Below are 27,237 nucleotides of genomic sequence, written 5' to 3'. Positions count from 1 at the left end.
AGGGTTCACCTCCTGGTCTATGGAACAGCAACACACTGAGATGTGTGTGGGGGAACAAGGTCCTGCTCAGTCCTGCTTGCAACTTTAATTCAAGTCTGAGCACAAAAGCAAGAGGGACTGAATGTTTTCCTTGATGGAGTTATGCACTCTCTGAGCTCTTCTGAGTGAATCATCAGTGTTGAAATGCTCCATCAGATGCTCCATCAGGGAGAGAAATTTCGACACAGACAAAGTGAGGGTGGAACTTTGTCCTCGAGAGTACAAAGGAGCATTTGAATGTTGACAGAGGATGGGGTAGATACTTCTTTCTTCCCTTGTGTTCTAGTCTGTTTCTCCCCACGCACAACGCTTGTTTGTCCCTTCCCTTCTGGGATAGAAAGAGCTCCTCCTACTCCTTCTCCCAACCATTAAGCTGAGCTTCCCACTCTTCCGCTTTCTCAGTATGCCACTTTGCTCTTAATTTCCTCCTCCCCTCTCTACTCCTCCACTTGTTTTGAGGAGTAGGATTTTCTGGCAGACGCCAGATGTTCTGTGTTTGAAGGAGTGAAGAATGACCTGAGGAGAGAGACAACACACAGAGGAAAGGACCAGGACTGCAGTAGAGTGGGACAAAGCCAGACATTTTTCATTCTCAGGAGAAATACTGAGTGATAGCGTCAAAAGTAAGATTCCTCTTCCTTGCAAAGAGCTTTCCATAAGATAAGATAAAAATTATTCGTCCCTCAGTGGGGAAATTGACAAAGAAGCAAGCAAACACTCTCTGTATGTTGATACAAATGTGCATGTGGTGAAGCGACTGACAGAAACTATATCTTGATAGTGCTGTTGTTACAGAAATACAGATGGACTGTATATCAAATACTCCACAAGCTAAATTTCCATTTGGTACCATGCATGTCAAAACGCATACACCCTCACACTCAACCTTGGTAACTTGAGGGCAAACTCCAGTGCCTTTCATGTCCACAGCAGTAAACAATAGCACATCTTTACACATCAACTTGTTCTGAAGCTCTGAGGATTTTATACCAAAGCAAGTAAAAAGGAATCTGAGCTCCAGTGCAGCAGCACTCCTAAGTTTTATATGTGTTCCTGTGTTAGCCTGTCATTTCATTATATCTCACAATAATGCCTCATAAAACTGGTCATTTATGAGATCTGTACTAAGAATCAGCCAAACAGGTAATGAATGTGATGAGCCCACACGAGCTCATGTACAGAAAGTATCAAGGGCAGCAGATTTGTGTGCCAGGGCTGGCACTGTGCAGCTGAGTCAGCTTGAATGCAGAGACTGTAAGAAGTGGACATATCCCCACATAGCCTTGTGTTTGGCCGTGTGGCTGTCAGTGTCCCAGATTTCTGCAAACAGGTTTGGATGAGAGAGAAATGAGAAGTGGATGAGCCTAAGTTGGCTTTCCTGGAGTCAGAAGTGACCATATTTGGATGAGAAGGAGGAAGTGGGGTAAGCCTGTTAAGGCTGGTACTTGTCAGCTTGGTTGTTAAGGGACAGAGTATCCATCCATCCATCCATCCATCCATCCATTTTCTATCACTTATCATGTTAAGGGCAGGGTTCACCCTGGACAGGTCACCAGTCCATGGCAGGGACAACCCATACAGACAGACAACCATTCACACTCACAGTCACACCTACGGTCAATTTAGAGTCTGGATTAACCTGGTCCCCTCATCCATGTCTTTGGACTGTGGAGGAAGCTGGAGTACCAGAGAGAACCCACGCAGGAACAGGGAGAACATGGAGACTCACACAGAAAGATCCTGTGCCTGAGCCAGGGCTCGAAGCCAGAACCTTCTTGCCGTGAGGCGACAGTGCTGACCACTGCACCACTGTGCAGCCTGGTAGAATATACATTAATGCTTGATTGAGATGCTAAATTTGTCAATAAAACACACTGAGAACAAAAGGTAGGCAACTAATGGCAGAATGAACAACTGACTCCTTTGTTTCTTGTAGTACAACAGCACACTGAACAAAACATTTAAGGCCTTAAAACCTCACTTTCCTTTGAATGGCCAACTTCTGGAAGTCTGCCAAGGGGCAGTATCCCGGTATTTTGTGGAAACCCTGCACCCTGAGCATATGACCCATATGTGATGAGCTGAGATCAGCTTGACGACAAGAGGAGGGAAAAGAACAAACAAAAAACGAGTGTTCACAGAAATCTGGTGCCTAAACTTCTGCATAATAGGTCCCCTTCAAAAAGCAATCACAAGGCAGTCATGCACTAAAGCAGGGCAAGAGTGACGCATTGTAATTCAGTCTGGCAGTCAAACAACCAACTAGGCCATTAAAACAGGTGGAGAATGTTTCTTCTTTTTTTGGGGGGGGGGGGGGCACGTTAGGCTTCGATGCACTTTCCTTCTTCAGCAGATCCTCTGTCCCCCTTACGCTCCTTTGCATCTTGTCCAGCATTGTTGAGTCCTCAGTGTCTACTTATGGAGAAGCCTTCATTCTTTACAGCTGGAGATTGAAAACCACATATGAGTTCATTAAAGAAACTGTGCACACCAATCTAGATGTATCAATTATATTTTTACTGCCCAATATTTGAGCACATTGTAAACTAATGTGTGAAACAAGAACGTCACTGTTTCTCGGTTGCCTTAAGAAGCCCGTAGGAGTCGTTTTTTTGTGTGTGAGGGACTCGGGTCTAATTTTCCATTAACTCCTCAAAGATTTGCCGCAATATAACTGCTTTGTTTTAGCATGTGCTCAGGGAGTATCAAGCTAAGGGTTATTCAGAAATGGGTGTCTGCTAATGCATGCAAACAATCGGCCTCTGAGTCGTCCTATCTAGTAAAGCCTGTTGAGCCTAACAGGAGTGTGACTGACATCAGGGGAAAAACTGGTCAACATCGGGACAGCATTTGATCCATGGAGGAAGATTCATGCTGCAGTGGGGATAAAAACTGACCCAGAGATGGCTTTCTCTCTTCAAAGGTATGACAGTACTGTATGCCATGTGAAATATATTGCAGTATTATGTTTTTTTAATTGTCCTTATGCTAGGTAACAGTAGCATGCCTGCAAAGATGGGTACTAGCTAGCTAACAGTAATATATGATTCATAAAGTACTTAACTAGCTCATTTTTTTTCAGACCTTGAATGTATTGTGAGTCTGTCTACCGGGGCTGATGTTGCTGGCTAGCTAACCGTTTTGATTTTACTTCATTGCTATCTTTACAACGCAATAAACCGCGAAAGCTTGATTGATGCAGTATAGTGGAATTAAACTGGCTGAGAAACCCTTGCTTGCTGACTGGACATTATTGTCAACACGTCTGCATGTATCAGTTTGCAGGCTGGATGTAGGAAATTCCTCCTGAAATTCCTTCACTAGATCACGTGAACCCTGATAATAACGTCATAACTTTATCAGCAAAGTTCTGTTACCAGAGCTAAGCTACAGTCAGCTAACTTTGCGTCTGGCGTAACACGCTTCGTTACTTTCAAACCACACCAATGAAAATCACACACTCCCGGTACCCAGTCACTGTACAAAGTGCAATAGTGCTGAATGAGGGCTTCAGGGAACAGCAGTGAAGGAGCTGTGTGTATGCATACATTTTCTAATGGAAGACTGGTCACTGCTGGGTCAAGGAACAAATAAAATGCAGGAACATTGTCATTGTAAATATAATTGTAATTCTTTTCCAAGAAATCTAAATATGGTTGAATTATTTTTCCAGCCATGTGGAAGCAATAAGGACACAAACTGAGGGCTCACGAGCCTCTTTCCCAGGCAAGCAGACAGGAATGCCAGACCATCCTGCAGCACCAAGTGGAGAGGAATCTGACAGGTTAGTTTGTTGTCAGTTACTATTTCTGTTGAAGATTTCATTCTGATGTCAACAATACTATGATGAACATGTAACAGTTCAAGATAATTCCATATCAAATCATGAAATGTTCTTATTTGACTGCTCCTGACATTCCACCTTGCTGGATTATGTGTCTAGTCTGGCTGCTAGTCTGGTGAAGTAGAAAAGTCGACAGGGATGATTTCCTCTTGGCACAAGTGAGACCACTGGATGAAGACCAAGCTTTGGGGCCTTAAGGTAAATGAGATTTTTGATCATGCGAGTGTGAGTTTCTCCCCAGTGTTGAAACATGCGTGAGTGAGTGAAGAAGCAAAGCAATTCACTCCCAAGAACTAAGGGACGCGCCAGCGAGACGGGTGTTGACATCAGTGATGTCCTGTTTTGTCAGACAATGGAGGACAAGCTGATCGTTTATTTCCTGGTATTTACGCAACACAGCTGGGAAGTTTTACCACTACAGAAACATCTGAGCTAGTCGTAGTACATTGGATGATTTGGCAACGTGGGGACAACTTGGCGACCCTGCCTGGGACTGTGAGTGCTGACTGTTTAAATCTATTCATGGGAGAATCTTGTTTTAGTTTGCCACTGGCACAAACGTCTCTGGGGTCGTCAAACATGAGATGTTGTCAGAGATGTGAGTGGGGACAACGAGGCTGACTGGCAAGACTCGGCACTTGCTAGCTAGCAGCTGTGACTGAAGAACACACTGTGCACTACCACCTAATTCAAAGTTGGTACAGATTCAATGTCAAAACAAATCCAGAACGACTGTTACCCACTTATCAGAAATCACTATTAGTAAATTTTGACTTTAGTGGAATTTTAATTTAAAGCAGCAGTGAAACAGACAGGTTGTTTATGCATCATTTCACTGTGGTTGCTGTAGTTGTTTTGCTGGGCAGCACCACTGTACCAGTTATATTTGTGTTCTGCTGTTGTGGTTACTAAGATGAGTTTTTTTCCACAGGCTGTACACTGCTATCTGCTCAGTGTGTGTCCCTCCCCTCCTACTGTGCTCCAGCTATATCATCACATGAACACATCTCGCTACCGTGTACGTATAAGGAGCAGAACACATACTTCGGTTTAAGTCAATCCCTTCACAGTTTTCCTTTTTTAATGACAGGTGTACGAAAAGTGATCAGTGGTGTCAAATCATATTGCATACGAACACCACTGCTTCCAAACTGGCCTCAGACCTTTTTGGTGTTGACAACGTACCATCTTTATATGTGTAGTATGTTGTTAAAGCTCCTGTTCTACATATCTTAGCTCTCTGTTGAAGTAGCTCTACATCTACAGTTCAACCAATCAGCATCAAGATCTTAGTTGGATCAAGATCTGCAGCAGTAGAGCTGGAGTAAGTAGTGCTGAAGAGAGGTACCCTGGAGGACAGTGTCTCCCTCAGACACGACTTTGACCCCATCAACAAGTGGACACTGTACTCCAGAGCTCCATTTGTTAAGTGTGCTGTTAATATTTTAAGAAAAAAATATCCGAAAAGAAAAAAGAAACTGCAGAAAACATCCATCCATTTTCTACCGCTTATCGGTTAAGGGTCGTGGGGGGGTGGAGCCTATCCCAGCTGACTTCGGTGAGAGGCGGGGTTCACACTGGACGGGTCGCCATTCCATGGCAGGGCCAACATAGAGAGACAGACAACCATTCACTCTCAGTCAATTTAGAGTATCAATCAGCCTCGTCCCCTCTTGATGTTTTTGGACTGTGGGAGGAAGCTGGAGTACCAGAGAGAACCCAGGCAGGAACAGGGAGAACATGCAGACTCCATGCAGAAAAACTTAAACCCGGAACTTTCTTGGAGGCGACAGTGGTCACCACTGCACCACCGTGCCGCCTGCAGAAAACAAAGATATGAAATTCTTAAACAATTTTTTGTTAACAATAAAAGACTGTGCAACTTTTTGCTTTGAAGTGATGAACTGAAGTCTGGCGCCGCCTGCTATCCATAAACAGTTACACACAGTGCTGTACAGAAACATGAGTGAAAGTCCACATGGTAGATTACTGTTACCTACACATATATTTACATTAAATAAATGATTAAGTGCCATTAAAGTGAAACTTTATTTTACAATTGCCTTGAAATTTAGAATTTAATTGAAATAAGTTAAGGTAATTATGAGGATATGTAATTTAAATGAAGACCCTTGGTCTGTAGTTTTAAACTTCATTTTTTGAACCATAGTTTCCATTTCCCAATGTTCCTGAACACCTCACTAAAACTGCAGCGCTGGAATGCAATAAAAAAACAGCTCATTGTGCTGTTCAGATGTCAAATAGTCCAACTGCTCCCTTGGTAAGTCCAACACCAATGGCACATGTCGCTGCTTTAAAATGATGTCCAATTGCCATTATAATGAACATAATAATGGAATTCTTCATAGATTGTGGAGAAGGGGTAAAGTTTAGGGTTAGCATGAGGTGTTAGCTGTCCAAAGCAAGCCTCTGTGAGCTCTCGTGATTGAACACAGCCACTGTTACCACATTTCCCATTGTACAAGTTGGTGTGATCACATGCCAATGGCACCATCACACGGGAAGGAACAGATCGGTGCACTGAAAACACTTACGATGAGTCTTGATACAGGCAACAAATACATCTACAAATCCCAGGATAGTTACCGACCGCTCTCACGTGCTCCATTAGCATAATGGAACACGACTGCACAACTTCAAAGTTGTTTCACATCTTTTTTTGATAATGCAAAGTGCAGCCTTGATTGAATTTACAGTAATATGGTACATTGCTCTACTGTAATAGAGTAACAGCAGCATACATCATCATTATAATTTACATGCCTGAAGTTGCTTTTGCAGTACCAGTACCTACTGATGTACTTCTGTCTGATTAAACTTCAAGTTAGTCCTCGTCAATTTCTGCTGTATTGTTGTATTGATTGTAGTTAAATTGGGATTGATGTATCTCTCCATGGTCCAGTACTGGAAGATGTAGAGCATACTGATCATATTATATATTTATAATCTAAAATGGTCCAGTTTCCACCGGTAATGCCACAACAGCTGAGAATCAGCTGACATCAGTCATGTCTTGGCTGGAGAGAGACAGGGCTAGAAAGAGGAAGGAACAAATGCCAAAGATGAATATGAGCCCAAAAAAAAAAATCAAAACTAAACCAAACAGAACCATCTGCGTTAGAAGAAGTACAATCATGCCTTTCTTTAATGTTTCCGATGGAATAACCAAGGGGGTTATAAATGTTACTCCCCAGTGGGGATGGTTTGCTATTTTTGCTCCATCCATCCATCCATTTTCTACCGCTCATCCTGTTAAGGACCATGGGGGGTGGAGCCTATCCCAGCAGCCTTCGGGTGCGAGGCGGGGTTCACCCTGGACAGGTCACCAGTCCATCACAGGGCCAACACAGAGACAGACAACCATTCACACTCACAGGATTAACCTCATCCCCTCTTGATGTCTTTGGACTGTGGGAGGAAGCTGGAGTACCAGAGAGAACCCACACAGGGAGATCCCGGGACTCTAACCAGAAACCTTCTTGCTGTGAGGCGACAGTGCTAACTACTGCACCACCATGCTACCGCTATTGTTGCTCATGAATTGTTCATCATGTATTTACTATTTGAAAGGTGCTGATGATATTTTTAAGGAGAGGGAAAAAAAAGAATTAGCGAATAAACTTTCAGCCACATGAAAAAATCAGATATTACCCCTTTACCCAGGATGCCACGGCACCTAATACCTGCTATAAGGACAGGATCATTCATGTTTAAAGGAATGCCTGTTGCCAACTTGATTGACAAAGATTTTTTTGTGAGTAATGCAAAACTTTCCCCCATGGGAACATTTTTGTTTCTCCATCCCACAAGTACTACCCTGCATCCTGTGCTGAAAAGAGGAGAGCAGCACAGCCCCAGTGCTTCGAGTCGACATTGGTTTGTTTGGGAAGAAAATAAAAGCACCAATTCACTGCAACTTTTATTTTTTTTCCCTACAACTCTTTGGAAGATTCATGGTGATGACATAGGTGATTTATTTGTGGCTGTAGAGGATGTAACAACTCAGGAGAAACATGGTAAACTCAAAAAACAGAACAAACGTGAATGGGGAGCCATTCACGCATAATAAAAATAGAAGGGTTCCAGCTAAACTTTTTGGAGCTGCTCACTATATTATAACACACACTTTCCAGTTGTCCTACATTCAAGTAATTTGTACAAATCTCTTGTCTGCTTGTAGATGCAGTTGTTCCAAAAATGCAGCTGTAAGAACTGATAGTCACACACATTCTGTCGATGTTCGTCTGTGGTTGCCATTCATTCACAATCTAATCTTGTCAACTCAGTTAGCTCAAAGAGATATTTTATTTCACAGAGAATCTTATTGGAGGAGCTCATAAAAGACAGAGCCAAAAAAAGGTTTTAGTGGAGCCAGAACCTTGTGATGATTGGCTCCTGTCACCTAAACCAACTCCAGGAGGACAGAGCGTCTTAACACGGAGGTTTGTATTTTTTTTTCTCTCCTGTACTTTCCACAGCATATTGCAAATTATACTATTTGTCAGTGACTGATTGTGATTTACAGGCTAAAGGAAAAGGTCACATTGAGACTTCCAGAACTACTATCTGACATCATGGACATACACATCCTGGATGAGGGTGTTCTTTGACTGTTGGATTGACATCTCTGCTGCTGCTGGAGACCAGGAGCCAGATGTGCAGCATAGAGACAATGTGTGTTTTGGCCATTTGAGAGTCCAAGATCAAGGCAGCAGGGATGATCCCTGCAGATATGAAGATGCTATAAGATGTCGTAACATCAATTGTAAGAATTTATACCATAGTAAGGATTTGTGGTTTTTATATGAATCTGTTGTATAACCACTTCATGTTGCCAGAAGTCCTTTTTTTCAACTCCAGCGTGAGGCTTATATCATCAAAACTGGCTGGAATGAACATGTGGCAGAGCTTCATGCCAAAGCTAGAAGTGCATTTAAAGCCTGGATAGATTCTGGGAGAGACAGACAAGGACCTTTATTTGAACAGAAGAACCTCACAAATGCAAATTTTATGTGCGGACTTAGATTCATCAAAAGGAATGAGAACTGAATGATGGCTTTTTCTTTAGCATCTAAATTGCGAAATAAAAGTTGTACGGGGTTCTGAAAGGAGGTTCGAGCCATGAACAACGGTAAACTATCCTTGTCTTCAAATCTTGAGGCAGCCAGTGGCTCAGATTAAATCTGCCAGATGTGGTGGCAACATTGCATTGAATTGTTTAAGTGTATGAAGGTCATAGTTTTGAGGTTGGTAATGTGGACACAAATAAAAATTAGTCCATCTCTGTCCTACTTGTATTATTATTATTGCCTGCCAAGAGAGATGAATAGCATGGAGAGCTAGAGGCCTATAGCTTCAGAGCTAGTGCTCTAAAGTGTTGGAGAAACCTTCTCAACTGGCTGTAACAGTTTATTCTTATGATTGACAACCAATTTAGTTTAAAAACTCAACACGGCTCAGACGCGTATATTTGCTTTGAGTGACATTTTAAACAAATATAACAGCCAGAACTCCACAATTTCTGTGTTTTATACCCTTTAAGGCTTTCAATCGCATTATTCATGAAAACTGATTTCTTAAGTTGCATCATCGAGGAGTCCCTTAAGTAATTTTAGTTATTCTACTCTTCTAGTGTGCACATCAGTCGGCAGATTAAATGTGGTAATTCTATATAAGAACCATTTTGTGCCGGAAATGCAGTTTGTATCCTAAAAGTATTATTATTATTGTTATTAATGTTATTAATATTATTGAGGATACCTTGCCTAACATTCATGGCCGCTACAGAGGGTTCACACCTCGTCAGCTAATAGAAATGTAAAGTCCAGTTATGTCTTTCTGCACATGCTGAGGTCCATCCAAGAATTTATGTATGGATTTATGTTTGATCATTTCTTTGTTTTTGTATTGTCACTTTCCTTCAATTTGTTTTTTTTTCTCCAAAGTCAGATTAAATTTTTGTTAAGCTGAAAAATGTCGGAGTGCATTTTCCTTTTCATAAACCATCACAAGTGCAAATCCTGCAATAGTAGACAGGAACATAACATCATTGTTTGCTCAGCAAGAAAAGTCACAGACTCTGTTTAGACAGTGAAAACAGCTGGTGTGGTAATTCAGGCATAACGAAATACAAGCATTTAAAATGGTTTCAGGTGATATTCCTTAGTGAAATAAGATGCTCTTAAGAGCTTTGTGTGCTTCTATGTTTGGTTTACAATCAAACCAGGTGCCAAGATGAACAGCAACAGGCTTCATTTGTCAAGTCAAGTACTAGATGGCGGGAGATAATCACAAAAATGTCTGGTAGAGTTCTACTTAGAAAAAAAGAAGCATTGGATGTCCTGTTTCTAATATCTACTTAGTTCTGCTGGGAGGATGTCAGCATACTGCTGATGTTTTGGTTTTCATTATTGACTAAATATGTTGCTGTGAAAAACAACAGCATCACTTGTACAATATCGACATCCCAGCTGTAATGAGTTAGAGACAGTTCTGCATATTGGTTAATAGAGAAAAAAATATCCACCCGAATAAATAAGCCTAAAATATTTAGGGCCCTATTAAAGTGATCTGTTGCTCCAGGCGGTTGATGAATGGTGTTATGAATGTGCAGCCTTGTTTTGGTCTTTAAACGGTGAGTAATCAGAGCACCAATGACGGCACAATGTAAAAAGGCGGTCATTATACACCTAATTACTCATAGGAGTGTTTCAGGTGTGACATCACTCAAACCAATCAGATACTTGCGTCATTCCCTTAAAAGCCCAGGTTGCACCAGGGCTTAGGGTGTTGCATTTTGAGAGGTGCAACTTGGGACAAGTGAACGGTTCTCATCTGAAGAGACTGACCTCACCATGTGCCAGGTGAAGGTTCGAGGGCACGTCTGCTACGAGGGAGCAGCAGGAATCCACTTAGGTGAAGCAGGCCTGGGTACCACATTACAGTACTGCATATAATCACCTGATTGAGCCACCCTTTAAATAGCACTAAACACATTGACCAAAGACCAGCTGCTTCTTGGTCTTCGGGAAAAATGTTTTCTAGTGTCCCAGAATAGTCACGCACACCTCATTAACATACTGAAGCACCTGTCAGTACAGACAGATCCATTCAAATTCATTTGCTAGTTAAAGGGCAAGGCCACTTGGCTTGAAAGCATCATTTGCGCCGGCTTGAATCTCGCAACGACTCTCGGGCTTGAATGAGTGCCAGCTTGTGCCATGTTTGAAACAGGGTCCATAGTCCCGCAACGTCGGACCCCATTGTTTATGTGAGTTTGTATGTACATGCCCTTCCTCATGCCCTTGTACAGTCTCTACTGTCGGTGATGGTGGCATGGCATCAAGTGGCAGAGGCTGCTGGGTTCATCCAGCCTCAATATTCTCCTTGAGCGTCTTGTGTCGGACCACAATCGTCTCAGAGGATAACTTTACAGCTGCAGTATTTTTGTACGTTCACTTTGTGGATGCTATATGTTTTGGTACATGTATCTTTTGTTCCTGTTACAATAAGCAATACGCATTATCATTATAATTCTCAAACCCTGTCATATTTGTGTAGATGATATTGGTTTGAAATATTGTTCAGTGAGGGGAGTAGAAGAAACAGTACAGCAGTATACCCACGTTTCACCATTAGGCATGAAAACAACAAAATGCCTGTTACACTTATCCACCTCTAACGCCTGGTTTCCACAAGGCTATATGTGCAAATGCAATTTGGCCAAAAGTCCATTCCTCTGAGCAGATCCTCCATCACATCTCAAACTCTGCAGAACAGTTTTTCTATATCCGCTGGAAAAATTGAACTTTCCCCGCGAATTTGGATAGAATGTGGAACATGTACTAACAGAGGCAAGCTAAGAGGCTACAAGTGAGCAAAATAACAGCGGTCAGCCATCTCCACAGGTTCTAAGGAATCTATTTTAAATAACGTGCCACGCAAAATAAGCCAAACCCAAGCTCAGCCTCTCAGTGATGGTTTCGTTAATTCCCTGCAGTCTCTCTCTCGCTCTCTCTGATGAATGAATGGACGGTGCTGCTGTACACAACAGAACTCTCTTAGCCATGGTAGCAGGTGGAAATATTGTGCGTCTCTCCATATGTGTAGCTTAAATTTTCACTTCTCTTCAGGGTCTGATTCTTCTAGCTTATCACTTCCCTTTTACTGTACTACCACCACAAAAAAAAGTTTTTAGCCTTTCAAGTACACAAATACAGATTTCTTTAGCTCACAAAGATATTTTCCCTCTTTCATTGCCTTGTTTGTAACTCGTGAATGTAGAAAGAGCCTGCAAGGTACATTTAGCTTGAGGCTAATAGTGGCTGATGGCTAACAGAATTAATGCTGATGCAAAACTGTTTTGTTTTTTTTGCAAACTCTCTGGCACATTGTCTAGTAAAATTCACATTTTCTTTATTCAGACCTATACTGAGTTATCCACAATCACGTTGATTAGAGCTAGAACCAAAACAAACACAAACCCCCCCCAAAATCCTCAAGATTCAGCATTACTGTGAGGGTGGAGGGTGAAGTGAGCTGGTTAAGCTGAATGCACCTGCTGGTCAGGTTTGGTACTATGAATAGGAACAGAAACCAGAAGGATGAGAGATTTTTTTATTTTTATGTCAAATCAAAGTGTGTGTAGATTACTGTAGCTGCACAAAGGAAACGGATTCAACCAAACGTTATGCTTAAGAGTTTGTAAAACAGACCGTCACCTGCCATTGGCTAAAAGCAAGATATACATGCTGGCTCTTTCTGCATTCTGGTTTCACAAAGAAGAAATGGAGGAGGGAAAACATGTCTTTGTGAGGCCAACTCACATATTTGTGGGTACTTGAAAGGCAAAACAGACTTTTAAGTGGGAAATGAATGTGGGCTGTTCCGCTTCTGTGTCTTGTTTTGCAGCTACTGTCTGATATAACACCCGAAAATAATTATCACTGTAGTCTCTGAGAAAACCCAAACCAAAGGAAAATCCCTTAAGCCCATAAACTGTCATCCTCCCAACTTTCCCATACTCATATTAGACATAGGGTTTGTGTAGATTTAGGAGGGAAACTCTCCTGGAGTCTCTATTGCTTTTTATTTCAGGCTGAGAAACAAGGAATGCTTTGAAGCAAGAGTCTTCAGGGAAAAGGGGTCATCGCTTTTTTCCTCCTACAAACCCACCAAAATGCTGTGGATCATGTTTGAGGTGAACAGAAAAGCTGAAGAGGTTAGGGAACTGCTAGAGGGTAGTGGGTAAATACAGACTTTTATGCAACTACAGACGCAAAGTGTGAAAGGGAGTGAAAAATAATAACTGAATTAGAAACAGCTCATGAAAACACACGAATGATCAGCAGTCCTTGCAAGCTACTGATTTCTGAACTACATCCATCCATCCATCCATTTTCTACCTCTTATTCTGTTAAGGGTCGGGGGGTGGAGCCTATCCCAGGTGCCTTCGGGCGAGAGACAGGGTTCACCCTGGACGGGTCGCCAGTCCATCACAGGGCCAACACATAGAGACAGACAACCATTCACACTCACATTCATACCTACAGTCAATTTAGAGTATCAATCAGCCTCGTCCCCTCTTGATGTCTTTGGGCTGTGGAGGAAGCTGGAGTACCAGAGAGAACCCAGCAGGAACAGGGAGAACATGGAGACTCCACACAGAAAGATCCTGTGCTTGAGCCAGGACCCAGAACCTTCTTGCTGTGAGGCGACAGTGCTGACCACTGCACCACTATGCCGCCTGTATCACAGCAATAATTTTAAAAAATTAACATAAATATGGGTGAACGACAGCAACAAAGTTTCTCCTCAAGAACTTTCTGCACATCATAGTGGTCTGAGCCAATGCTTATGTAAGTATTCCACAGTGGAAAAGTGGGACACCTTGAAGGTCTACCAAGTGTTAACCCTGATGGACAGTGAATGCTGCCGCATTTTGGCAGATACTGAGGAGCATAAAGTGACACCAACTAAAAACTGTATTTGGCCTTTGTTTTGATCCTGGAATGACCGTATATTTTGTGTTGCTTACATGATCTTCAAGAGATCTTTTCAGTATCTAGTTGCTCCTACAAGAGCCCTTCTGGTTCTCACCACCTTCTTTTCCTACTTTGTCTTCTCCAGGATCCGCTTCTCCTTAGCTGCGGATCTCAGCAACCTATGTGTGAAAGCCCTACAATAATGATAACAGTAGCTGTGCCCTTTTTGCCATTTGCACTTCCTCACGAACAGTCAGGCCTTTTAAAGTCAAATGCAAATGACAAGACTTAAGAGCCTCTTAATCTGTACATAGATGGAAAAAAAACCCCAGTGTGACCAAATCACATGACAGTCAGTGAATAAGTTTTTAGCACAAGGTCTATTCTGAAAAAAGGTAGTCTTGAACCCTTAAGGGTCCCCAAAACAACGCAGACCTGAGGCTCATTGACTGACGTCACATATCATTCAGATTACTTTTGAACTCCAAAACTTTGTTGCCCTTTGGCTCAAAAGAGCAATGTCTTCAACACAGGTCTCCCAATATTGATGAAAACCTGCTTAAATTAAAGCTTGACACAACACTCTACACTTTCACATAATGTCCTTCTTTATTGAAAAGTACAGAGTCTGAAAACAACAAATGTGTCCTGCCATGCTTGTGGAGTGAACCTAAGAATGGCATTTCTGCTGCTAGTGCCCCCCCGATAATGAAACTCACAGACTTTGCTGATCCCCTGGCCTTACTTTGAGCGCCACAATGAGGTTGACTCTTTTGGTTTTTAGTGAAATACCTCAGCACCTATTGGGATAGATTACCCACAACAGCATGCTGACACAAAAAGTCCAGTACAACAAGCAGATCAAGTACCGAGCTCACTCTGGCCGTCGAGTGCATCTCCCAGTGGAGGCACAAGGTTACACACAGATGCTTCAAAGCATTAACAGAATAAAAACATGAAGCTGCTCCATTGTCCTTGGTTCACCTTTGATGCCACTTAGAGTCACCTCTCACTGACGCTTAGAGTACTTGACAAGAGGCAGCTTTGATGGAACAGTCAGGAGTATTTCCCAACACGCCGGACTGTTCCATCGAAGCTGATTCCTGTCAAGTACTCTAAGCGTCAGTGAGAGGTGACTCTAAGTGGCATCAAAGGTGAACAGTCCGGCATGTTGAGAAATACGACGTTTGCTGTTCTGTCCAAAGACAAAAAAGGACTACGATTTTGAATGCGGGCTTGCAACTGAAGTCACAATCAAGAAAGACCAGCTTGGTCTCATGTGAGCTCCTGCTCTCGTCCTCGTAGCATCAAAGACGGTCGCTTGGTGCTAAAAATGAATGTGAAGCATGTGACTTTTAGATCAGGACGGGCCTCAAGGGAATATAAGGCTTATAAATCACATTTTTGTTGAACCAGAACAGTGACATGTACTTTGTTTTCAGCTCCAAGTATTTGGAGATAACTGGGTATACAACTGGATTAAGAAGACATGGATTATTCTGGACAATGTATTTGAGAGTTAATAAATGGGGGTTTTTGGGGACAGTTTGCTGTTATACTGTGTATCTGGCTGGCTGAAGTATTTTTGGTTGAAATACGGCTTTGAGAAACTTATTTTTCGCTGCACAACATCTTTTCTCTTGTCTAACCTGAAACACCTGTTTCCTAATCTAATTTTATTCTTATCTGGTCTCAGTTATTCTAGATGACTATTGCGTGCTTGCTGGTGCTGCTACTCCCATGGGTTTGTCCAGTGGACCCCTACCGGACCTCTCAGGAAAGGAGGAGAGAAGCAGCTTCAAGCTGGGACTATTTGGTTCCACAGGAATACCATGAAGAAGTCAGGTACAATATTGGTTTATTCCAGCCTGCCTGGTACATATATCTGCTGTTTTATATGCACAAATTGGATGGACTGTATCAGTAAATAGTCACTATTACACTGCTCAATGAGTAGGGAAGGTGGATTTAAACAATAACAGGTTCGGTTGTACTTCAATAAAGGAATAGGGAGCTGAGAGAGTGTCGCCGGTGCTGTGACCCAGGAGAGGAGACTCCCCATCAGTTCTCCAGCCAACGCTACCCACAGTACCAGATAGTACCACAGATCAACCTCACTCTCCTTAAAGGTATTTTTTACTGTACACAAATCATTCTACATGAGCAGAATAAATCAAGACATTGGTCATTTAAACAAAATGGCTTTACTGTCTGAATATGCAGAACAGGCTCTCGTTGTTGTGGAGGATCCCAAAGAACCAGGACAATCACAAAGAAATGCCTTTTTCCATCTTTAAATAAACACAAATGAGCATTCATAAAATAAAACGAGGGGATTTGGGTTTGATGGAGGAAGCTGTAGCAAACAGTGTTTTCATGTGTGGCCAGCAGAGTAAACAATGATGATGTCGGTGTGTCATGTTTGTCATGAGCATGATGAATGAGCCACCGACTGAGAGGCATATCAGACACAGACGGTGCCAATCAACCATCACCCATCATTACTTTCGTGCTCTACCCACTAAAATCACAGCTGACGGAAGCAGCAGAAGGAATGCAGAAAGCCTTCAGAAGGTCGTGGGAGTGAGTGGAACACATTACGCCAAACATGTAACAACTTACAGGAAAAATATGTCATATCTCAGGAGGGCAATGATTCTACACATGTGGCCAGTTACACAGACATAACGGAGGAGAAAAATATGTTTGTAAGCCCATGACACCTATTAATGAGCAATTAAAACTCAAAATACCTTTTATGGGTGAAGTATTTTACAGTTTATAATAGTTTTCAAGTGCAGGCACACTTTAACTCACACACTAACATTAAAATGTGCAGAGAAAATTAATGTCACCGTTATAAGCAGCAGAATGTAAGAAATAGCTTTCAAAGTCAAAGTGTTGTTTACACGAGTTAATCGCATGCATCAAATGTCTCCAGGAGAGGAACTGGTGTGCCAAACTGAAAACAGTAATAACGCACCCATGTTAGGATTAGCTGTCATCTCATTAAAAATGACTTTGTATAGTAATTAATTATTTGTCCACAGCAGTTTATAGCAGAGACAAAAGTCAACATTCTGGGCATCATTTAAGTGATCAGTGGCACCAGGTATTTGGCGGATGAGCTATGTGCATGCCATATGTTTGGGGTGAGCTCAGCCTCATTTTGGTGCGTAATCAAAGCAAAAACCACACAAAGACCAAAGAGGCAGTCATTAGACACCTAATTATTGAGAGCTGTGTTTTGGGCTGGAAGTCAATCAAACCAAACAGGGTGCCTTGTGTCATTCAATTTAAAGTCATGGTTGCACCAGGACTTTGGATGTCTCTATTTCAGCGGTGCACACATTTACACTTGGGAGAATTACATGCTTTGCATCAGGGAGGAAACTGACCTCCTTGCGCACATTTTTCTTTCCCGAAATAGCAATGCACCATGGTTGCACCAAACAACACTTTAAACTTTGTTGCCCTTTGGCTCAAAAGAGCAATGTCTTCAACACAGGTCTCCCAATATTGATGAAAACCTGCTTAAATTAAAGCTTGACACAACACTCTACACTTTCACATAATGTCCTTCTTTATTGAAAAGTACAGAGTCTGAAAACAACAAATGTGTCCTGCCATGCTTGTGGAGTGAACCTAAGAATGGCATTTCTGCTGCTAGTGCCCCCCCGATAATGAAACTCACAGACTTTGCTGATCCCCTGGCCTTACTTTGAGCGCCACAATGAGGTTGACTCTTTTGGTTTTTAGTGAAATACCTCAGCACCTATTGGGATAGATTACCCACAACAGCATGCTGACACAAAAAGTCCAGTACAACAAGCAGATCAAGTACCGAGCTCACTCTGGCCGTCGAGTGCATCTCCCAGTGGAGGCACAAGGTTACACACAGATGCTTCAAAGCATTAACAGAATAAAAACATGAAGCTGCTCCATTGTCCTTGGTTCACCTTTGATGCCACTTAGAGTCACCTCTCACTGACGCTTAGAGTACTTGACAAGAGGCAGCTTTGATGGAACAGTCAGGAGTATTTCCCAACACGCCGGACTGTTCCATCGAAGCTGATTCCTGTCAAGTACTCTAAGCGTCAGTGAGAGGTGACTCTAAGTGGCATCAAAGGTGAACAGTCCGGCATGTTGAGAAATACGACGTTTGCTGTTCTGTCCAAAGACAAAAAAGGACTACGATTTTGAATGCGGGCTTGCAACTGAAGTCACAATCAAGAAAGACCAGCTTGGTCTCATGTGAGCTCCTGCTCTCGTCCTCGTAGCATCAAAGACGGTCGCTTGGTGCTAAAAATGAATGTGAAGCATGTGACTTTTAGATCAGGACGGGCCTCAAGGGAATATAAGGCTTATAAATCACATTTTTGTTGAACCAGAACAGTGACATGTACTTTGTTTTCAACTCAAATCAAAGTATTTAGCGATTACTGAGTATATAACTTGATTAAGATGACATGGATTATTCTGGATAATGTGTTTGAGGGTTTATAAATGGGTGTTTTGTTTGACAGCTTTGGATGCAACAGTCAAGCATGTTGGGAAATACTCCTGACTGTTGCATCCAAAGCTGCTTCTTATCAAATACTCTTAATGTCAGTGAGAGGTGGCTCAAAGTGGCATCAAAGGTGAACCAAGGACAATGGAACAGCTTCATGTTTTCATGAACCTGTCCAAAGACAAAAAAGGACGACTATTTTGAATTCGGGCTCTTGCAACTGAAGTTAAGTCAAGAAAGACCAGCTTGGTAACAAGTGAGCTCCTGCTCTCATCCTCTTAACATCAAAGAAGGTAGCTTGGTGCTAAAGTAAAAAGGATGTGAAGCATGTGACCTTTATATTAGGAAGGGCCTCAAGATAATGATAGACTGAGAATTTTTTAAATTTTTTTTAGGTTTAGGGGCACATATCATATGCATTGATCCAAATGCAACACTAACACTGGAGCCAGATGGGAAATTCTTTAAATTGAACTCTAGCCAGAAACCTGGGTGTCATGATTGATGACCAGCTGACCTTTAAGGTTCATGTGGCCTCAGTTTCTCGGTCTTGCCGTTATGCCCTCTACAACATCAGGAAGATCAGACCCTTCCTGACCCAACAGACCACACAGATTCTGGTTCAGGCTCTTGTCATCTCACGCATCGACTACTGCAACTCTCTTCTGGCAGGCCTCCCTGCATGCTCATTCAAGCCTCTGCAGATGATCCAGAATGCAGCAGCACGTCTGGTCTTCAACCAGCCCAAAAGGGCACATGTCACCCCGCTGCTGGTTTCTCTTCACTGGCTTCCAGTGGCAGCCAGGATCAAATTCAAGGCACTTCTCTAGGCTTACAAAACAATCACAAGAACAGCTCCAGCCTACCTGGAATCCCTGATCCAGGTCTACACTCCTTCTCGCCCACTATGCTCTGCATGCCAAAGACGCTTGATGCTTCCAGCCCAGCGCTGCTCCAAATCCCTAGCCAGACTCTTCTCTTCTGTTGTTCCCAAATGGTGGAACGAACTACCGAACTCTGTACGTTCTGCTGAGTCCCTTTCTACTTTTAAGAGACAATTGAAGACTCAATTGTTCAGAGAGCACCGAGGCACTGAACCTGACTCTGCTCCCCTTTGTCCTGTGGGGTAGTATAAGTCAGAGGGTCCAAGACCCAGCACTTAGTGACTATGTAGCACTAACTGTGTTGTGTGATGTTGTATGTTTGTCCAAAAAAAAAAAGGGGAGGGGGGGCGACACTTCTTCTGCCACTAGATGGCAGTACCTGTGACCAAATCACAACTGAAGCACTTTTGCGCTTCCTATGGGCTTTTCCTTAATTAAGTCTGAATTCTTGCTTGTGTTGTACGTCGCTTTGGACAAAAGCGTCTGCTAAATGAAATTGTAGAATTGTAGCATTGTAGAATTTGTGTACAGGAAAAGCTTGCTATTCAATGAGAACAATGTTACATGGATGCTATGTTTGCATTGTGCATAACATTCACTGTGAAATAAAAACTTTAATTTGAGAGACACTATAATTTTACGATCAGATCCTTACCCAGAGGTACGTTCCTTTCTTGTTGTGTTTTGACGCAGCACCTAAAACTTTAGTCAACAAAACATTTGTTTACAACTAGAATTGGAACATCTGCCACTTTAAGAAAGGATGAGGAGAATTAAGTCTGGAACATTTTGAAACCAGAATTTGCAGAGGAGGAACTACAGGATTTGGAAGATGAGCAGGCAACACTGAGCTATGCTACACAGCCCACCACCTGCCATTCTTAGCTGAGCTAACTAGCTGAGCTGGTCTCTGTCGAAACTGGACAGAAGAGTATCACTGTCACATTTTCCCAAAAGCTGGCATATTCCTGCAAGTGTTATCACCTCAGTTATGTTATTGGACACAAACTTATTGAGAATTGTGTCAGCAGGAAAATATTCCATTAGGACAACAGTCGGCTGAGAAGGACACGTTGTATCTCTGTCTATGTTACAAAATTCATGAAAAACACATTAAATGAAAAAAACAAAGCACAAACCAGCCAAGTGTGTGTGTGTGTATATATATAAATAATGTTTGCAATCATGATAATAAGCTGTAAATGTGTGAATGTGATTATATATAATTATAGTAAAAAGCTAACTTTTCTTTTTGAAATATATCAGAGTTCATGTAGATTTATTCTCATCTTGGCCACAAATTTAACCCCCTCAAGCTGCACTCTGTCATTGTTGGTGTTGAGTATGAAAAACAGACTGGAGAAGAACGTAACCACGGATACACAGCCGCTGTCCTTCATGTTGCTTTCTGCTAGACTACACCCTTTTGTGATGCTTTTCTGACATACATGATGCCCCTGAGAAACAAAAAAAGTAAAGCCCGTCTTCTACTCATGATGGGAAAGCAGTCAGCAGGATTACATGGGTTAAAAAAATGTACATGGGTGAGCTTGTAAATAATGGTGGTGCATCTTAGACTCTTTCTGCTGTTTTTAGGTGACAAAGGTGACGCTGGCGATCGAGGACCTTATGGTAAACCAGGCAGAGTCGGTGAGATGGGCCCTCCAGGCTCCACTGGCATGAAGGGCAGTAAAGGCAGCATGGGTCTTCCGGGTGAGCCCTGCAAGTCTTACTTTGCAGCCTTCTCCGTGGCCCGTAAGAAGGGTATACACTCTAACGACTATTACCAGACACTTTTGTTCGACACAGCACTGGTTAACCTCTATGGCCACTTCAACATGTTCTCTGGAAAGTTCTATTGCTATGTGCCTGGCATATACTATTTCAACTTGAATGTGCATACGTGGAACCAGAAGGAGACTTACCTGCATGTGATGCACAATGAGCGAGAGGTAGTGATCCTCTATGCCCAGCCTAGTGACCGCTCTATCATGCAGAGCCAAAGTCTGATGCTGGAACTTGAGACTGAGGACCAGGTCTGGGTCAGGCTCTTTAAAGGCGAGAGAGAGAATGCTATCTTCAGTGATGAATTTGACACTTACATCACCTTTAATGGTCACCTGATAAAGCACAAAAATGAGTTGTAGATGGGAGGCTGGACAGGTGTCTATCTATCTGGCATATGACTAATTGGATAAATATTCAAACTTTTCTTTCATTTCAATATTTTTGCCTTCTTAAACTAATCGCCTGAGTTATTTTTTTCAAGTTTTATAGAAACACACACACACACACACACACACACACACACACACACACACACACACACACACACACAAACAAAAGGAGACAAAACATCATAAGGAGTTGTTTTAGGCATGTCACTGCCCGGCTCTGCCCTCTTAAAGATAGGGAACAGATGAGGTTTTCAAAATGCAATCATAGATTTATTTACAAAATTATTCAAATTAAGGTAGATGTGCAATCAGTCGTAAGTGGTGCATGTATATGTGGATGCATGGATTTAATCATAAAAAGAAATAAACAGCAGCAGCAGCTATGCCCTGCTCCGACCAGGTCAAAGAGAGAAAGTAACAGGCAGGAGCTTTTAACACTGGCCCAGGTCTGGCTCAATCAGGCAGGTCACCCCCACCCAAAAAAAACAGTGTTCCCCCTGGAACCCTGGGGGTCAAATCTACTTGCAACCTCACTCAAAATAACAATAAACATTCACAACATTATCTAGATACATACATACCCAGGTGGCATGGTGGTGCAGTGGTCAGCACTGTTACCTCACAGCAAAAAGGTTGAGGATTCCAGTCCCGGCTCAGGCACAGGATCTTTCTGTGTGGAGTCTCCATGTTCTCCCTGTGCCTGGGTGGGTTCTCTCCGGGTACTCCGGCTTCCTCCCACAGTCCAAATGGGGACTAGGCTAATTGGATACTCTAAATTGACCGTAGCTATGACTGTGAGTGTGAATGGTTGTGTTTTTATATGTGTTGGCCCTGCGATGGACTGGCGACCTGTCCAGGGTGAACCCTGCCTCTCGCCCGAAAGCTGCTGGGATAGGCTCCAGCCCCCCAAGAACCTTAATCAGGATAAGCGGAAGAAAATGGATGGATGGACATACATACACACATAAAAATACACAATTCTGATAAAAATGCATAAGTTTGTCTCAATTATACACAAAGTCCACAATGACCAACACTTCAAAATGCTGCAAAGCCCAGATGAGCCCAAGTGTCTCTTTTGTGGTAACAGAGTAGTTCACCTGAAACTGGTTTAACTTTTTGGAGAGGAATCTCTCAGGTTGGGTTAGAGTCAATCATCACTCTGAAATAATACCACACCTGCACCTAAATCCCTTGCATTCACATGCAGTTGGAAAGGACGGTCCATACATGGAGCTACAGGAACAGGAGTAGAACAGAGAACAGATTTAACATTGTCAAAAGCTTGCTGACAAGAAGGTGATGTACATTGCTTTTCCTTTCAGCAAATCTGTCAGGGGTGCTATCATAGTAGAAAAGTTCTTACAAAAACTCCAGTAGTACCCCACAAGACCCAGAAACTGCTGGAGCTCTTTTTTAGTTGCTGGTGCTGGTAACTGCCTGATTGCAGTCACCTTGGCCTGCACAGGCCCCCTGCCCCACTACCTTACCCAGGTATGTGATGTGGCCTTGGCAAAATCACACTTTGCCAGGTTAATGGTCAGGTGTGCATCAGCTAGACGACACTTCATCTAGGTAGACAGCGTAACCCTTCAACCCGGACACAATGATGTTAATAAGGCGCTGGAACGTCGCTGATGCGCTCTGCAGCCCAGAACTCATGACTGTTTAAGAGAACTGACCAGAGGGTGTTATGAAAGCAAAGATATCCCTGGACCTCTCAGACAGGGCCAGGGCCAAGGCCAGAAAAAGTACCGCAGAATATAGTCATAAGTCTTGAGGACTCCCAGATGTCCAGACTGATCATGGGAAGCCCTCAGCACTTCACTGCGAAACTTGGAAGGGACAGCAATCTGCCAGACTGGGTCACCAAAAAAAGTTTTCTATTTGCAGCAACCATCTCCTCACCAACAATCCATCCTTCAACATGTACCCACTTGCAGTATTCTCTGCCTCCTCAACAGTGAGAACCTGGTCAAACATTTGACTCAGAGAGGGATCTGCTCTCTGCTCCGCCAGTAGGTCACTGTGAGAAACTGGCAAAAGAGACTGAGGGATATTTACAGAGAAAATGACAATAATAACATATATTCAAAAAGTGCCTTTCAAAGTACCAAAGCCGCTTGACGTAAGTGTTGGCAAACAGGTCAGGGAAAGGAGGGATGAAGACAAACAGACAAGGGGAAGGCAACCTAAGACTGATTGGGAAAGGCCATGGAGAAAAGGTGGGTCTTGAGAGATGATCTGAAAGTGTCCAGGGTTGGGGCATTGAGGACAATGGGAGGGAGGGAGTTCCAGAGGTTTGGTGTGGCCACACTGAAGGCTCTATCCCCGAAGCTCTTCAGTCTGGTGCGGGGGATGGACAGCAGGCCCATGTCTGAGGACCGCAGGTTCCGAGATGGAGTGTGTTGGTGGAGAAGATTGGAAAGGTAGCATAGGGTGAGTGTATGAAGGGATTTGTAGGTGAGGAGAAAGAATTTATAGGAGATTCGGTAACTGATGGGGAGCCAGCGGAGACAAATGAAGGCAGGGGTGATGTGCTGCCAGGGCCTAGTGTGACTTAAAACCCTGGCAGCTGAGTTCTGCACATACTGGAGCCTGTCCAGGGTTTTACTAGGAACCCCGGACAGGACTCCATTATAGTAGTCCAGTCCAAAAAAAGATGAATGTATGTTCAAGGGTTTGTGCAACGGAGTCTGAGAGAGAGGGGCGGAGACAAGAGATGTGAAGACCTCACTCTCCCCTGCTCGCACACCCTCAAGTTCAGGCTCAGACTCTGACTCAACACGGCACATAGCTTGCGTCACTGCACAGGCTGTGAAAACCCAAGGAAAACACTGAGCACTCTCTGGCTTCCCGGCTTCCCTGCAACACCGGGTGAAGGCGTTACTATGGGTAGAGGTGGCAGACCATCAGCCCCACATGGCTCCCAGCAAGGCTGTTACCAAGAATAACATCCACCAGTGACATCACTCCCCACCAGTGATACACAGCCATCCTTAATAAAAGCTGAGAAATCTGCCTCATCCAAACTGCACCTGAAGAGGAAATGACATGAGCAGCACATTTTACAGAGGCAGCAGATTTAACCTGGGTACCACTATTCCCACATTTACCACCATCACCTTTCCAATGCCCCCTGCCTTTGCAATAGTGGCATGTTTTGGTTGAGTCAAACTTTACATGATCACGTCTAACCTGCTCTGGCCTATTGTTACCTTCGCAAGACTGCCACCTTCCTCCAAACCATGCAACTTATGCTCACTAATGTACATAGCAATTTGACAGGGAGCAGAGTTCTTAAACTGTTCTAGCACAACCACATCACAAAGGTCACCAAAAGTGCTGACCCCCAAGGAAGTGCACCACCAACTGAAATGAGTCACCAGCTCCCTGGCAAACTCAACATGAGTCTGCTTCCCAGTCTTCTCCCAGGTCTGAAACCTCTGTCAGTAAGCATACGGCACCAACTCATAAGCTGTCCAAACAGAAGCCTTTCAGTGGCGTAAACTTTACTTTCAGCTACTGTGAGAGCAGATCTGGAACTGCAGGTGAGTCACCGTTTTTGGTTGCTTTCCTGGGTTCGTGGGTGTTGGTGCATGAAAACCCACTACAAGCTTGCTTCACTGACCAAAAACAAATAAACTTAGCACTCTCGTCAACGTCTCCCAACAAAACACCAACGGCACAACTCATTCATAAAACGAGGCACAGCTACAGCTGATATCTGACATCACCAAGTCAACAAGGTGAGCCCCCACTTGTCACAGCCTGGATGAGACTGCAACACAGATGGGAGACAGATGAGGGTTTCAAAATGCCAAATTAGATTCACAAAATTATTCAAACTAAGGTTGACGTGGAAGTCAGTTGTCTGTGGTGCATACATGTATGGATGTGTGGATTTTACCACAAAAAAACTAAACAGCAGCAGCCGTGCTCTGCTCCGACCAGGTCAAAGAGAGAAGGTAACTGGCAGGAGGGGAGCGTTTAACACCAGCCCAGGTGTGGCTCAATCAGGCTGATGAGCTCTCCGCCCTGCTTCCTGCAAAGAAGAAACAACAGCAGAGACAGGGACTACTAGAGGAGTGGAGGGGTCATCACAGGCAAAAATAAAATTAAAAAAAAATGTCTCAGGCAATTATTTAAGAAGGTGACGATATGCAGGCTGCCAAACAAGTTGATTCAATTGAACAGGTGACTTTTTTGATCTTTGAGTCAGTCTTTTTTGGTCAGAGGATGTTTAAATAACAATTATTTTCAGCCTCTGTATTCATCAACACCAGATCACTTGTATGCAGTGAGGGATGACTGGTTTCATAATCACATGTGAACCCTGACCATAAGAAGATTTCTGAGCTCAGATCTGCCCCGGTCTCTATGCTGGACTGATAAATGAGGGCCACAGTCAGTGTTCTGTCTTGGCCAACACACGAGGCTTGTAGGCAGAGTAAGAAGTGAAGGTTGCTATGTTTCAAATTGTGCTTGGAGGCCAACACACAATCCCACAGCAAAATGAGTAAATGAGGACCCTTTGCTACCGCGTATCCATCTACCTCCATAGATGTTACTAGCAAAACCAGTGGCTAGGCTAGCACTGCTAACATGAATGCTGCCAAGGTGAAACTATATTTCACACTTCAGAACAGTGGGAGGCAGCATATGATCAGAAAGTTGGAGTATCCATTTTTGTTATCATCATGAAGGAAATATTAATCTTAGCATGAACTGAGGTTGAAACATTGAGATAAACGGAAAATTTCTGGTTCAAAACTAGCCTAAGGCCCCAGATTTTGGTTTGTAACTGATAGAATGAAATTAGTAATTCAAGTCGTTGAAATAAATTTGACTCCCTGGGTTGGCTGGCCTGTGGTTGCTGCTCCCTCCTACGACAGCAGCACTCCACAGCTCTTCACCTGGCAACACAGATTGGATACCATAACTACACAGTACATATAGCCTTTTATGGGTCATGGCATGCAGATGCCTCTGTCGCTTGTTGAGGTTTAGATGATCCTCTTGCAAAGTCATCTTTTAAAAGGTGACTGAGCCTGTTTCCCAGGTCTATGGGTTTGTTTAGTAGCCCTGTGACAGGAGGATACATTCTCATTGCTCCAGGTTCTGACAAGGAGCACGAAAACAGACTACATTTCTGCTTCTCCTGCTTTTCTTTTGATCATTTTTAAACTGTCACACATGAACTCACCATGATATACACTGTAAAAGAACATATCAAGCAGAAAAGCATTATGTTTATGGTGCAAATATATAATGTTTTATTTCATTTCACGCCCTCTCTGTAGGAATAAAAAAAAAAAACATCAAAATGAAAATGTTTTAATGAATTCATGCTAAATCGATTGTAATGTGTTTGTTTCTCGTATGCTTAAGATGTTACCATTACACGTTTCTTATTTTCTGTCCTTGACATTTCTGAATGACAGCAATAAAACGCACAAATGCCAACAACATGTTTTTTTAAACTGTGCATGTTTTGTTACGTCATGTTGAGTACAATTTAAAAGCGGTAGCCTGTTGGTGCTGTACTCTGTCAGTCTCTCAGAAGGTCTTGTTAGCAGTATGCCATGTAGTTTTTTATTTTATTTTTTATTTTATTAGCACCATTAAGTTCTCACATTGTAAAACTCACAACAAATGTGCCTCAGGCTCTTTTTTCTCCTTGAACCATTTTTCTTTTTTTGCCATAAAGGAGGACCGCAGGAAGGCTGTGCATCGGCTAATGAGGATCCTAAATAAACAAAAACAATAAAGTTACGTG

The 27,237-nt window shown here is 42.9% G+C and overlaps 1 protein-coding gene across 1 annotated transcript; it reads left to right on the top strand.

The window, feature by feature from the left end:
* The first annotated feature begins 289 nt into the window (after nt 1-289).
* On the top strand, nt 290-27,237 carry c1qtnf1 (C1q and TNF related 1). The gene is made up of 4 exons (XM_086195703.1): nt 290-662; nt 15,584-15,732; nt 15,892-16,016; nt 20,878-27,237. Exons 2-4 carry the CDS (start codon nt 15,593-15,595, stop codon nt 21,426-21,428), a joined length of 816 nt encoding a protein of 271 aa, XP_086051829.1. The 5' UTR covers nt 290-662; nt 15,584-15,592; the 3' UTR covers nt 21,429-27,237.

Source organism: Aulostomus chinensis, chromosome 23 (assembly GCF_037954235.1).
Source record: "Aulostomus chinensis isolate RoL2024-O1b breed Wild chromosome 23, RoL_Achi_v1.0, whole genome shotgun sequence".
NCBI lineage: Eukaryota > Metazoa > Chordata > Actinopteri > Syngnathiformes > Aulostomidae > Aulostomus > Aulostomus chinensis.
The sequence above is the reverse complement of the archived record's forward strand: the minus strand, read 5'-3'. Positions and strand labels throughout refer to the sequence as shown.

Excerpts from the sequence above, each read along its gene's own strand:
- c1qtnf1 (XM_086195703.1), top strand. The coding sequence starts at position 15,593 with ATGACTATTGCGTGCTTGCTGGTGCTGCTACTCCCATGGGTTTGTCCA. Across the intron at positions 15,733-15,891 it reads GAATACCATGAAGAAGTCAG|GAATAGGGAGCTGAGAGAGT; the intron begins GTACAATATTGG and ends ACTTCAATAAAG. Across the intron at positions 16,017-20,877 it reads CAACCTCACTCTCCTTAAAG|GTGACAAAGGTGACGCTGGC; the intron begins GTATTTTTTACT and ends TGCTGTTTTTAG.